Here is a 14,209-nt window from a genome sequence, read left to right as displayed (position 1 = left end):
TATTATCAATCATTGCTTGAAAACAAAACGAACAACATAAACTCCATTTCGAAAGTCTTCAAGGAACTCACTGGAGGAATGCACAAAAAACAGACAAATAAAATTCACTCACTTCTGGTAAATGACACCATAGTCACTGATGAAACTGACATTGCAAATGTTTTCAATGATTTTTTCACCAACATTACCACAAAGTTAAAAGAACCAGTGATAGAAAACAACTTTAATGAACTGAACAAGTTCTGCAGCAGCAAAATCTCTAAGGAGGTATGTTTCTCTATCCCACCAGTGTCACAAAACTTTGTTCAAAAAAGTCTCAGTGAACTTGATACCAAGAAAGCTACAGGACTTGATGAGATTCGTCCACAACTCATTAAATATTCTGCCTTTGCTATTGTAGATAGCATAACATTCAAAATTAATTTAAGTATTGCAACCTCATCTGTCCCCAAAATATGGGAAACTGTAAAAGTAAATCCTATTCACAAATTTGTTTCTAAGGATGATGCTGATAACTACCGACCAATCCCGATACTACCAAACTTGTCAAAATTGATTGAAAAACATGTCCATGACTCATTCATGTCATATTTAACCAAACACTTGGTGTTACACCCTAATCAATCAGGCTTTAGACAGAACCATTCCTGTGAGACTGCCTTGATCTCCCTAACTGATAAATGGCTTCAAGCACTTTACCAAGGTAGAATAGTTGGAACAGTACTGATTTTGTAGATTTCAGGAAAGCTTTTGACATGGTGGATCATGAAATCCTTTTGAAGAAACTGAAAATCTACCAGTGTGATGAAAGAACAATTAGATGGTTTACTTCTTACTTAAATGAGAGAACACAACATGTTTACATAAATAATGTTCTGTCTGAACCTGGAACAATTAGATATGGAGTACCACAATGCTCAATTCTAAGTCAATTGCTATTCATTTTATTTATTAATAACCTACCACTTTTACTACGAGATTCAATATCATCCACATATCTCTATGCAGATGATACAACATTGTCAGACATCCAAAACACAAAGCATGAACTCGAAATTTCTTTACCGAATGCCATAAGCAAACAGCAAAACTGGTGCACATGTAATGGCATGGTGGTAAATACTGGTAAAACTAAAATATTACTTATCTCAGCACGGTAAAGAAGGACAATTCTTGATAGTGATGAACTATGACATGGAAGGATACAAATCTGCAAATGGTCTGTCATGATAGACTACCTGGTGTTCTGGTAGATAATAACCTATTATGGACTGAACATATCAAACATATCAGTAAAACAGTCAATTCAAGTTTATGGCTTCTCAGTAGGATAAGACATTTTCTCCCTGAAAAGCACATAAAAATATTGTATAACAGTTACATACAACCCTATTTGGACTACTGTAGTACAGTATGGGGTAATTCAAATGACAAAAACATAGCAAAGCTGGCACATCTTCAAAAAAGAACATTTGGGCTAATATCAATCCAGAACGAAAGCAAGGAACGTTTAGCTGGTAGGTTAAAAATATTACATATTAAAGACCGAATATGTTTGAGAAAAGCCAAATTAATGTACAGGATATCTCATAATAGTGCTCCATGTCTACAAACAGTATAAAATTCCCAAACCAAATAAGGAGTTATTTAAAAAAAAAGTTTCCAATACTCTGGAACTCTGATCTGGAATAGTATTCCAGTTGAGATTAGAAATGCCCACTCTATTTCCTTCTTCCAAACCCAATATATCCAGTGGCTTCAGAGATGCAGCTTAAATAAATAGATAGTTTTTAGCTAATTGTGTTACCCTCTTTAAATAAGGTCATTATTATTATTATTATTATTATTATTATTATTATTATTATTATTATTATTATTATTATTATTATTATATTAATGTGCGTAGTGTTTTTGTATAATATGTAAACAGTGTCATGTATTTTATAATATAATAAATTTATTTGTAAAGCAAATGTATGTAGCAACTCTAAAATTGTATCATTGTACTTAAAAGACATGATCAATTCAAATTTGCATGAGGCAGATAAAATACTAAGGTACAAATATATTTGTTTTGAAATTCATGATACAAAGGGAAATTACGGTCATATTATAAAAAGTCAGTGCTATCAGTTAATTGGTCACCATAACAATTAAAATCTGGAATTCTTTTGTCAAAAGAAAGTCAGCGTTAAAGAAAAATATGAATTTTATTGTCATATTGATTTTCCTAAAGTACTATTACTATTCTATATGAAAATATTGACCAACAATAGTACCTGTTGATCTGGTATATAATATATGACAAACATTTCTCAATAGGGATCTGGCCACTTTTTTTATTCTGCATCTGTATTAATGTGTATGCAAGAGATAATAAAGTTTATTTTGTGTACAAAATGACCCAACACACAACACACTGTTCAATGAAGTCAGAACAAGCAATCTGAGCAATTCAAAATGGGTTGATTTGTGGTAGATTTTTATCAAACGAGACACTCCTACAGTGAGAGATATGTAAATATGCGCCTTAGTGAAATGTCTTGCACCAAGTAATTGGGCCTGATGGGAAAAAATATGGAAATCATAATCATGTAGAAGTTGAAAGCACAGGTAAAACCTGTTTTAACGCAATGCTCAGGGTCCAAGGAATAACATCACGAAATAATGATGATTGCATTAACATATTGTTTGAAAAGCTTCACCATATATATAAAATGTGCATTGAAATTGAAATTAACCACTTGATCATATCTTGTTTGTTTTGGGTAAATATCGGAAGTTAAGGCAGTATTAAAATCAGTGCTGGGATTAAAAATGTGCTAGGGATACAAATACTCAGCTTTTCCAAGAGCATATATTTAGGATGTTAAAAAGAGAGGTCACCTTAAATTGAAAAATAGGAGCCATGCTGCCATCGCATTATAATAAATCGTATTATAATGGGTTTTAGCTGTACGAAAAAAAGCTTTGAAAAATTACAAAAGACAATTTTCACAGATACAGATATTATATCAAATGTCTCTACATTAAATGTAATATTCACTGTTATAATACATAGAGACTGCAAAATGGCTTAAATAATAACCAATACCCAGAGGAAGGAAAATGGCTGCAGTTATACATTTGGATCAGTCTTATTTTGTCTACTGACAATCTGTCTATTCAAAAGTGGTCTGCTTCCAAACTCAACCAAACTCTTCTCTTTTGTGTCTGTATCTCTACTCCCAACTTTTTAACTTTACTACTATGTTTTACGTCTTTAATTGTAGCAATGCTATCAATGGGTTTTCTAGTAAAAATGTTTATGACTTTAAACTAAAACTGTTTCATATATAAGTTTGTTTTCAACATATCTGTATCATATTTTAAAATCATCAGCTTTAATCTAAAATTTTATCCTGAAATAATAAAATGTACAGTGTACAAAGAAGTAGCATTAAAATTAAAATCAATTATTAAATCAGGTAAATCTATATCTTTTCATTTCTTTGTCTGTTTATATATATATATATATATATATATATATATATATATATATATATATATATATATATATATATATATATATATATATATATATATATATATATATATATATATATATATATATATATAGGTAGCCTACACCTTCATTATAGTATGTTAAGTGCATTTTACCAAATTTTGTATTATTTGTTATTTGTGGAGACAGTCTTTCCCTGGGTGATTGGAGACATGTAAACTAATATTTTAAGGAACTACAGTGATACAGATAAGTTGGAAGAAATGAAAAATGAAAAAAAAAAAGGAATTTGGAGTAGACGACCTGGAGATAGACCATGTAGATGCCCTCAAATGGTGACTGAAATGAGACCTTACGCAACAAATATAATGCATTAGCTAATCGATATCTGTAGTGATGCAATGCATCTTATGACATCAATGGAAACAAAATCAGGAGACTTTAGTCATGCCAGAAACCAGGACAATGGCTTTTCATGTGTACTATTAGTGAAACTTTGTACAAAAGTTCACATATCTGAGGCTTAACAAATTGGAACTTGTGTCGAAAAAGCCTGTCAACTTGGGAATCTTGATTATAAACTCAAACAAATATCTTTGGAAATTGAACTCATCACATGTACAGGAGCTTTTCCACAAATGGTAAAATGAAGAAAATATTAGAAATATTGAAACACTGTGTGAAAAAATATCAAGGATATCATGTACTGATGATAGATGTAACCAAATACTGGTGCTAATAATGGCTTGTTATTATCATGTTTTTTCTCCTTGATTGAACCAATTATTTAATATGTTCCTACATACAATTGTGATTATAACTGTAAATTAATTGAAAAGGATCTATAATGAGTGAATGCATGTGTAAATGTTTATAAGGTAGATAACATATACAATATACATTGATGCATATCAGTCTATACTCATGAGTATGTAGGCACCAAATCTATATACTGTATTTATACGAAAGGTTTCACCCGAACCATCCAAACCTTTATACAGGTATTGCAGCTTTTGATAACCAACTATAAATCACACAAACAATTACAGGTGAGACAGTAGAGTGTACAAACCTGTATAACCTCTCCAATGAAGAAGGAAGCTACCCACGTAATGAGAATAATTTCTGACGCTGAAATTTGTGACTTCAGCTTGCTGATCAGAACGTAGCTGTACAGGAGGAGAAAGGCTATGAAGGATATCTGAAATAAGATAGTTCTTTTCTTATTATATCTATTGAGACAAGTACTTCTTGCCCTCTACTTTGAAAATATTAAAGAGAGTGTACATGGCCTAAATTATTTTCTTTTTAAACCTGCTAGATTATTATCCTTTTATTTATTTTTACTTTGTTAAGAAAATAATAAAACAAAAATATTATCACTGTCTTTGAGTTTAAAACAAGCTGTATGAATTTGGTATCACAAAGTACTCATTTACTTTTTGGACTAAAAACACTACATTGGGATTACTGAGAACTCATGGAAAGATATTTTGGATTACACAAATGCGGTACGTCAGGACATTCAAGACCAATTTAATTTGTTCAAAACATTAAATTTTCCCGGAAATAATGATAGGATATTTAAGATTACTTGGGACTTAATTCACAATAATGTAAGTGTCATTTGAATTTCGAGAAGAGACTGATAGAAGAGGAGGAAATATTTACACAATCTATAGAAACTACTAATTGAAACATTACCAAGTAACTGCCTGATATGGTAGAACTGCCATGCCACTAACATGATGCTAAAACTTTTATTCAGTTCAAGAAAGGGAGAAATAAAGAGTCCCTCAACGTGGCTGATGATTTTCGGGTCGAAGTGAATTTCCTGGATTTCAGAAGCACACCCTATCTTCCTTTCTTCAAAGAGGGATGACACAATCTCTTATAATGTTCAGCAACGTCAAGATTTCCAATACCCTGCTGTGTTGGACATATTGGATGTCACTTTGGCACCATTTTAGTTTATGACCAACAAGACACTATATGATAATAAGACTGGAAGAAGCTCCATGCTGATATGACTTTGTTTTTAATAAGTACCTATAGACCTTATGTTTTAAGGGAGTTGTTGTTGTTGTGGGGCTTAACGCCATTTTTCGGCACACAATAGGCTATGCATGGCGACCAGTATTAATGGTGGAGGAACAACCTGGGAAAAGCCGGAAAGAACCACCGACATTTGTGAAGTTACTGGCAACTCGGCCACTCGGGGCCCCTGTTTTTAGGGAGTATCATGATACTAAGATTGTTAAGACAGCTGCCATGGTAGCCATACTGTAATATGTAAAACTGACACTATTTCAATTTAGGACCAACTAGACAACATAGGACTTTTCGTAAAAACAAAAAGGTTTGGTTCTTCAAGCGTTTAGGGGAAGTAATGAGAGAATTTTCTAGATGATGCTTATGGTGGCCATGATGTAATTGCAATGACAGAATTAGTACCACTTTCATGTATAATGAACTAGACATCGTAAGTAGCCTTTCATTTATGATGCTGATATGATCATTCATTTAAGTTTTAATAGCAAGATTTTCAGGAGGGCAACTGTAGCAGCCATATTTGATATCTGAGGGGCACCATTTTCATTTAGGACCAAAAAGACATTATAACTATTTCAGTGAAAACCCCAATGCCGATATGACCATCCATTCAGAAATTTTAAGTACAAGAAATAGTGTGTAAAACGTTTATTATCATTTTGGGGAAGAGTTCGCATATGAATTTTAATATAATACGAAAGTGGCGTAGTTTCTGAAATCAAACAATATCACCAGGTTCTTGAAGTGTTATGCCAAAATAAAAATTATCGGAAATGTAACTAATTACTGGTACATGCGTAAAGCCAGTAAGTCGTCTTTGTGACTGTCTTCAATTAATTCTGTATACAATCATTACTCAAACAATAACCAACATATGTTTTTTTAAATGCATATACAACCAAGCAGCAGACAATGTGGTGGTTGATAAAATATTCTCACAATTTAATAAACATCAAAAAACAAGAGCCGCCAACATGTTTGCTGGACTTGGCGCTGTTATTAGACGCAGTCAGTTGACCAGTAAATAGTGTTTACTTTATTAGCTGGAAATTGAAAGGGTATAAAATTGTACATGTGTTCAGCTTTAAAAAAAAAAATTTTTAAAGTGACTCGTGACCATTGCGGGCCTACTGTACTTAGTTTTCGGGGTTTACATGTATGTGGGGTTTACTTATGACCTCGTTATTAATTTCTTATTTTTTAAAAAAATTTTTACCATTATGGAAAAGCAAGTTCACAAATGCAAATCGTTCTCTGCACTTTGCGCAACAAAAACATTATTATTTATTTGTTATTAATAAAATATTCTCACAATTTAATAAACATAAAAACAAGAGCCGCCAACATGTTTGCTGGGCTTGGCGGTGTTATTAGATGCAATCAGTTGACCAGTAAATAATGTCTTCTTTATTAGCTGAAAATTGAAAGGGTATGAAACTGTACATGCATTCAGCTTATTTTTTTTTTATGTTAAAGTGACTCATGACCATTGCATGACTACTGCACTTAGTTCTCGGGTTTTACATAGGTATGGTGTTTGTTTATGAACTCGGTATTAATTTCCTTTCTTTTAAAAAATATTTACTGTTATAGAAGTCTGAAGTAAAAGTTATATGCATGCTGAAAGCATGTGTTGATTGGTAATTATTCTTGCTGTAATTGTTCAAATGAATAGACGTACAAACATTAATTATTGGAAATTTGCAATGGATAAATGTACTCGGGAACGAATATGAGAAAATTTTAGCAGCATGAAATTTGTACAGACACAGTTCATAGATCCTGGAACGTAATGAACCATACACGTGCTTTGTCTTTCCTAACCTTATTTTGCTGTGAATGTTTCCATTGAATTCAGACACATAATGATGTGTGACAAATTTACAGAATAGTTTAAATATGTATGCAATTTTTGCAATGGATTTACATATATTATGGATCATTTTCAAGCCTCGGTGATACGATATCAGACGGCAAGTAAACGATGTTGATACTCTGTTCATGCTGTATATTAGATGTTGAATTCAGACACAATGATCTGGGACAAAATTATTGAAAATTGTAAATCTGTGTGCAAATTTTCCATGGAATTAATGCATTATAGATGAAATGAATGCCACGATGGCATGATAGTAAATGGTATTTATACCCTGTTCATCATATACATTAGACGTGAATACAGGTATATGTGCCAATGAGTTGTTCTCTAAAAAAGGAAAATACTCTAAAACCCCGCATTAGCTTGACCCCGATATTAATGCGATCCAATTTTGTGGACCCCAGTTATCATGTTATAGCAGGGTTCCACTGCACACACACACACACACACACACACACACACACACTGGATCAAAAGTTATATCCACAGAAATCAATGCAAGGTATATGATACACTGCGTATGCATGTTATATAAATTGTTAAAGTTTCATTTCATGAAAAACATCTTCACTGGTTGAAATAGTATGTTTAGTCAAGTTGACAATTCATTTTAAGACAAGGGGCTACAATGTGACATGCAGCACAATGTCTATACATTTAATGACTAAAAATTCATTATACTATGATTATTGAGTTTCATTTTATTCTCAAGATAGTTATAGAAGACAAAGAAATATTTTCTCTTTCCATGACCTCGACTGTGAAGCAGACAGAGTAGGTATGGTACATGATACATTTTCAACTCCTGGCATTATGTTAGCTAAAGATTTTTATTATCACTGTTTTAAAGGCTGACAGTCGATAAAAGAATACAAGTCACATATCTAAATGTCCCTTGCTATGACCTTGAGGATGGGGTTGTGGTGCAAACACCATCTAAACATGATACATAATCAGCTGGAGTTTAATTCAAATGCCTACAGTATTTTAAATGTAATTCTCAAGACAAGGATACAGATCACAGAAATATATCTGGATTTGAACTTGTAACTGGTGGCATGGCTATGATATGAAACACATTGTCATGTCATCAGTATTATTAAAATGCATTCATGAGAATGAGGCTACAGTGATCCAGTTGTACACTGTATATTTAATACATACCACATTATGCATGAAAATAATAATCGGTGCTCTGTAGAAAGTCTGGAATTTCTCGGATACAGTCAGGATTGGTCTATTTTCATCATTGTTTGAACTGCTATCTGAATGGTCATCTGAAGCTGGACTCACTTTACTGAAATGAAATAACAAATCAATATTTAGGGTTATCCATCAATTACTTAATATAAATGAAGTGACACATTTTTTATATAAATGTTCTATGATGGGTACATGACAGTCTTGTCATGTGAACCCATCACTGCCTGTGACATTTCCCTAAGGGTTAATAACATAACTGCATGATGGGTAAAGTTTCATCATAATATCTATTACGGTTATAAAGCCAAAGCCAGGATAAGGAAACAAGCCAATGATTTTACATTATGGTTTGTTGTAATCTTAACATTGAGAACATGTGAATCAACTAGAAAACTTCAAGTCAAGTTATACAAGTAAAGTTTCATTCAAATATTCTTAGCGGCACAAATATTATACCTTTATATAGAAAGAGGTCAAATATTTATATTTTCTCTTGCCATGACCTTGGCCTTAAGAAAGATGACATCATGCCTCAGACAGACAGACAGACAGACAAACATACAGAAGACAGACAGACAGATAGATAGATAGATAGATAGATAGATAGATAGATAGATAGATAGATAGATAGATAGATAGATAGATAGATAGATATGTCAATGAACATATCCTTAGAGCATCAAAAGTTCTAGTCCTGACAATATTAAAAGTATACATTAACCACACTTTCCTTGCCAATGATATTCAGAGACAAAAGCATAATTAATATGCATATATCTCACTCAGTTGAATTTAAGCATGCTCTTGATGGTAGAAACCTATCAGACACGTTTTACCATAATTATATAATAATTATAGCCTTAAGCCTTAAGTGAACTAATTTGATCTAATGCAAATCAGCATATTAATATATATATATATATATATATATATATATATATATATATATATATATATATATATATATATATATATATATATATATATATATATCCTAAAACCATCATGATATAAGTTTCTTTACCAACCTGCAACAAATTCCAATTTGGAAAGTAACAGTTTCAAACAATCAGATATATATATATATATATATATATATATATATATATATATATATATATATATATATATATATATACACCAAACCGAACAGAAAGGGCTAACCCTGGATTCTATAGGAGAATGCTTGATAATAGCAGGCATAATTAATATTTAATACAAATAATACTATCATACAAGTTAGAGAATTTGTAATTCATACTCTATGGAGGTTCGAACCCAGGTCCACTGGGAAACGGCACCCGTTGCCTTGCCTGCAGACACCAGTCCATATTCGATCATGACTAAGCATACATCACCAATAAATGATGCTACTGAGTCAGTGTTTTACTCACTCATGTGTAGGAGACACACTAACATGGATAAGAATTAATTACTAGGTCGTGTGCAAGTGTGTCTGCTACACATGAGTGCATATAACATATAAGTCCTGTTTTTTATCTACTTTTTCAAAGAAGTGATCTTGTTTACATATCTCATCTTGTTATTTAATATTTGAAATTGTTGCTGTCTAATTGTCCTCTAAGATGCATGCTTGTAAGATTTCCTCAGATAGATGTAACCTTGGTAAGATGAAGTAGAATCTGGATTTTTTTCAGTTGTTAAACATCAAAACGTTACTATTTTTATTGTGTGCTCTGAGAATTATATTTTGATTTTTGCATCAATAAATAATTGTGTTATCTGAGTTTGTTTAAATGTAGGTTCTAATTTTTGCTTCATCTGACTTTAATTGTTTATGCCATAATAATAATAATGGCAATTATGATCACAAACAAATGGATAGTAGGAATTATGCTCTAATTATCAGAACCTGGAACTACTGATGATATTAATATGACTGCCTTACTTTTAATACCATATAAAATATAAATTTCTACATGCAGAACAAAATCCATGAAATAATTATGTAACTATGTGGTACAATATTGTATCTACTTAACCTTAATTTATTATTATGATGTGTAACATCAGTTCATGGCAAATCAAAATATTACTATTACCCTCAAAACCCAAATGATCTAATTTCTTGTTATTGGAATCCAACAAAACTACTGTGATTAAAAAAACACCAAAATTGAAATTGATATATTAGAATGAAATGTCCCATTAAGTAGAATCTTAGAAATTATGTTGTTATATTAAATGCAAAGTTAATTACAGAAATGTATCATTATATCTATACCTTCGTATTGAAGTAGCAAAGGTGCTTACATTGCTACAGTTTAATCAAGAAAACTGATGGTGCCATATATTTAAATCAGTGCCAATCTAAGAACACAATCTGACTGAATTTGAGAAAGATTTTTTAAAGTGAATGAACAACCTAAGAAAAAGAATTGATACTGAGCTAATTAGACTTGATACAAATGATAAAATTAGGTCACTGATATGAAGTCCTTGATTTATCCGTTGTTTTCACATGATGTTACAAAACATGTGTACTTTCATATCTGCCATTTTGATTGTCTAGCCACGCCAAACAGCAACTACCAACATTGTTTATCCCTCATAATTACGAAGGTATGTTTCATTTTGTGCACAAGGTTATAATATAACATCACAATATCTTGTACATGTCAACTGCACGAGACCAAATGCGTGACTTTTCCCATTTTGTCTTCAAGAAAAACATTGAAATCTCAACCATCTTTGTTATTCTTTCATAAAAAATAGATCCATCAATAAACAGACACATAAGGAAATGGATACACAAATAAGTAGAAACATATAATGATTTTGAATTTACATGGGCTGAAATCAATCATCTGATTATAGTTCAAGCTAAAAAGCCAATTTTTTATATATATTTTCATATTTCTAAAGTATTTTAAGAGTAATCAGTTTTGACATTTGGTACAAAGTTATACTCCGTTAGGCTAATGTTTAATTTTAGATAAAACTTCTTTGAAATGATGTCGCTTTCATTCAGTATTATCCTACGTCCATCATCTCCACCACAAATACAATATTTGACCGTACTAATTAACTGGTTTGTCAGCAGTCTTTCACATATGCACATTTTTGCAAAAAGTATTTGTACATTAAAGATTTGGCATAATGCACATATTATGAAATTATATTTCTGTAACTGTTATTGCATCCCGACGATCATTGTCAGGAATGACTCTTTCAAAGCAACAAGCTTAGGGACATCAAGCAGCAGAAAGTAATCACAGACCAGGTTCTTCGTCCAAAATGAAAACTTCTACAGGAAATAATTTCGTGGTGACCTTTATTTTCATTTCTGAAGGCTGCTACGAGGGTCATTTTTCGATATTAACAGACCCACGTGCAGTCACTATGTATATAAAAAACATCACCGCGCAGACAAATTATTTTTGAAACAAAATGGCGCACGAATAAATTTATTCGGTCAAGAAAAAAAAATATTGTTATAAATTAATACATAAATAATAATGAGCGTCGGAGAGCCACATTCTGCTAGATTAGCACGAGAAAAATTAGCAGCGATAAAAGCGTATCTTCCTGTGAGAGAATCTGTCAAGAGAAAAATAAGAGCATATGAAGATGCAAAACTTGGATTCAGTGAATTATCCACGGAGATATTCAAGCCTGTCACTGAAACCACCGAGAAAGTTATATTTGGAGATATTAAAGATCCTGAGGTGAGAAAACGCGGTGTTGTTCCGGCATTAAAATATATTGAGGAACGAATTCGACTTCAGCCGCCACCTGTGGTTCAAATTATACCTGCCGAAGGTGTGCCTCAGCAAGCAGAGGAGGAAGAAGGAGCTGTTGGTGGAGTTCGTGCAATTGATAAATTCACCGACGAAACTATCACCAAAATTAGACAGGTTAAACATTACAGGCGATTAGCTTTTATTGCTTTGTCCACTTATAAATCACGAAAAGATGTTCTAAAACTTGAATACATCGATAAACCTGTATCTAGCAATACTTGACTGAAGTGGATATTTTATGTGTATCACGGCGTTAATAGAGTCAATAATAATGATCCCAGATTTATTGAATATCTCAACTACGTGGATGAATTTGAAGCAGCGGAAGAAACTGGTGAAGTAAAAATTGACCCACCAACAATAAAACCTCCACCTGTGCAAATTCAACGAAAACCAATGTTATCTGAACCTGAAAAAAAAGCATCTCAGCCTCTTCCTCATAAATATTTTACCGAAGATACTCTTGAGGTTCTCAAAAACGAGGATAAATTAATTAATATTGATTTCAATCACAAAAATGAATATTTAAAATCAGAACATGTTGGCAAAATGAGAGAAGGCAACTGGATTCCAGTGGTATATTTTGCTTCTAGGAAACAATCTGTTAATCTTGAAGATCCAGATTACTTAAATTTTAGAAAAAAAATAAAACAACAAGAACAACAAGAAAAGGAAGCTCGGGAAAAACAAGAAGAAGAGGAAGAAGAAGAAGAAGAAGAATATGAGAATGAAAATATTTCTGATTTACCGGTGGATAACTCGACGATACATAATTCTCTGGCCGCTCAATTTTTTACTGATGAGGCTCTCAAACATATTAGAGAGGAACAAGACAATTTAGAAGATGCTGCCATAGTTGGATATCAGGAGAAACATAAATATCTGAAGGAAAGACGAAATATTGGTGAAGATAACTGGATTCCTGTGTTATATTTTGCTTCTGAAAATCGAAAAGTTGATCTTGAAGATATAGGATATAAAAGATTCAGAAAATATATACTCAGAATGAGAGAGAAAAGTTATTCCCAAAACCGGCAGTGGTTATAACACAATCTGTCCTGATAGCGTTGTCAACGATGTATCTCGACTAGAAGTACTTATCGGGGGAAAACGAGCCGGAAATAACTCACGTGAAATAATCAACGAAGCTTCGGACATTTGTCAACGATTATTTCGTGGTGGTATCATAGATGTACATATCTACAGAAATCTCATTGATGAACTCGTCGACGAATACAGCGATTAGATTAGAGTAAATAAATAATGATCGTTCACAAATATCAACGTAGACCAGCGCAAATTCGTGTGGTGAATTGCCGATTGCCCGTATACAAATACGTTCATGGCAACGGATTAGGCGATACCGTAGCAAGTTTTGTTACAAGAATCGCCCCTAAAATTGGACCTCTCGCTAAGCAATTAGCAATGAAAGCCATGGGAAACATTGGCGAAAAAGTTCTCTCCGAAGTCAGTGATTTAACAAGTAAAGGTTATGATGCCATTAAGGGCAAAATATTAAAATTAGTAGGCAAAAAGAAAAAACCACCACCTGAGCCGGTCAAATTACCTAGCACCGACGTGATGCCTAGCGATATTAGTAAAATAATAAATGGCGCAGCAAATCAGAAATTAGAAGAATTAGTGAATCAGGAAATTAATAAATTAGCAAATCAAGAATTAGCGCGTCAGGAACAATTAGCAAATCAAGAACAATTAGCAAATCAAATATTACGCCAGGAACCGGTAAATACGAGTTTTATATCAGGTAGTGGTCTTCGTTTTAGAAGATAATCTTTATAATAATGT

General features: G+C 32.4%; 1 protein-coding gene across 1 annotated transcript in view; it reads right to left on the bottom strand.

Annotated features, from left to right (window-relative positions):
• LOC149771141 (transient receptor potential cation channel subfamily M member 5-like) overlaps positions 1-9,980 on the bottom strand; it is a 32,546-nt gene extending 22,566 nt beyond the window's left edge. Inside the window, exons 1-3 of the mRNA XM_089948816.1 lie at positions 9,901-9,980; positions 8,601-8,733; positions 4,578-4,706 (exon numbers count right to left, since the gene is read on the bottom strand). Of these exons, the coding sequence (XP_089804942.1) occupies positions 4,578-4,706; positions 8,601-8,733; positions 9,901-9,980 (342 nt within the window). The remainder of the gene's footprint in view (positions 1-4,577; positions 4,707-8,600; positions 8,734-9,900) is intronic.
• Positions 9,981-14,209: the final 4,229 nt, after the last annotated feature.

Source organism: Sinohyriopsis cumingii, unplaced genomic scaffold (genome assembly GCF_028554795.1).
Source record: "Sinohyriopsis cumingii isolate HCF-2022 unplaced genomic scaffold, ASM2855479v2 utg002106l, whole genome shotgun sequence".
Lineage (NCBI taxonomy): Eukaryota > Metazoa > Mollusca > Bivalvia > Unionida > Unionidae > Sinohyriopsis > Sinohyriopsis cumingii.
Note: the sequence above shows the minus strand (reverse complement) of the source record. Positions and strands in the feature narration are given on the sequence as shown.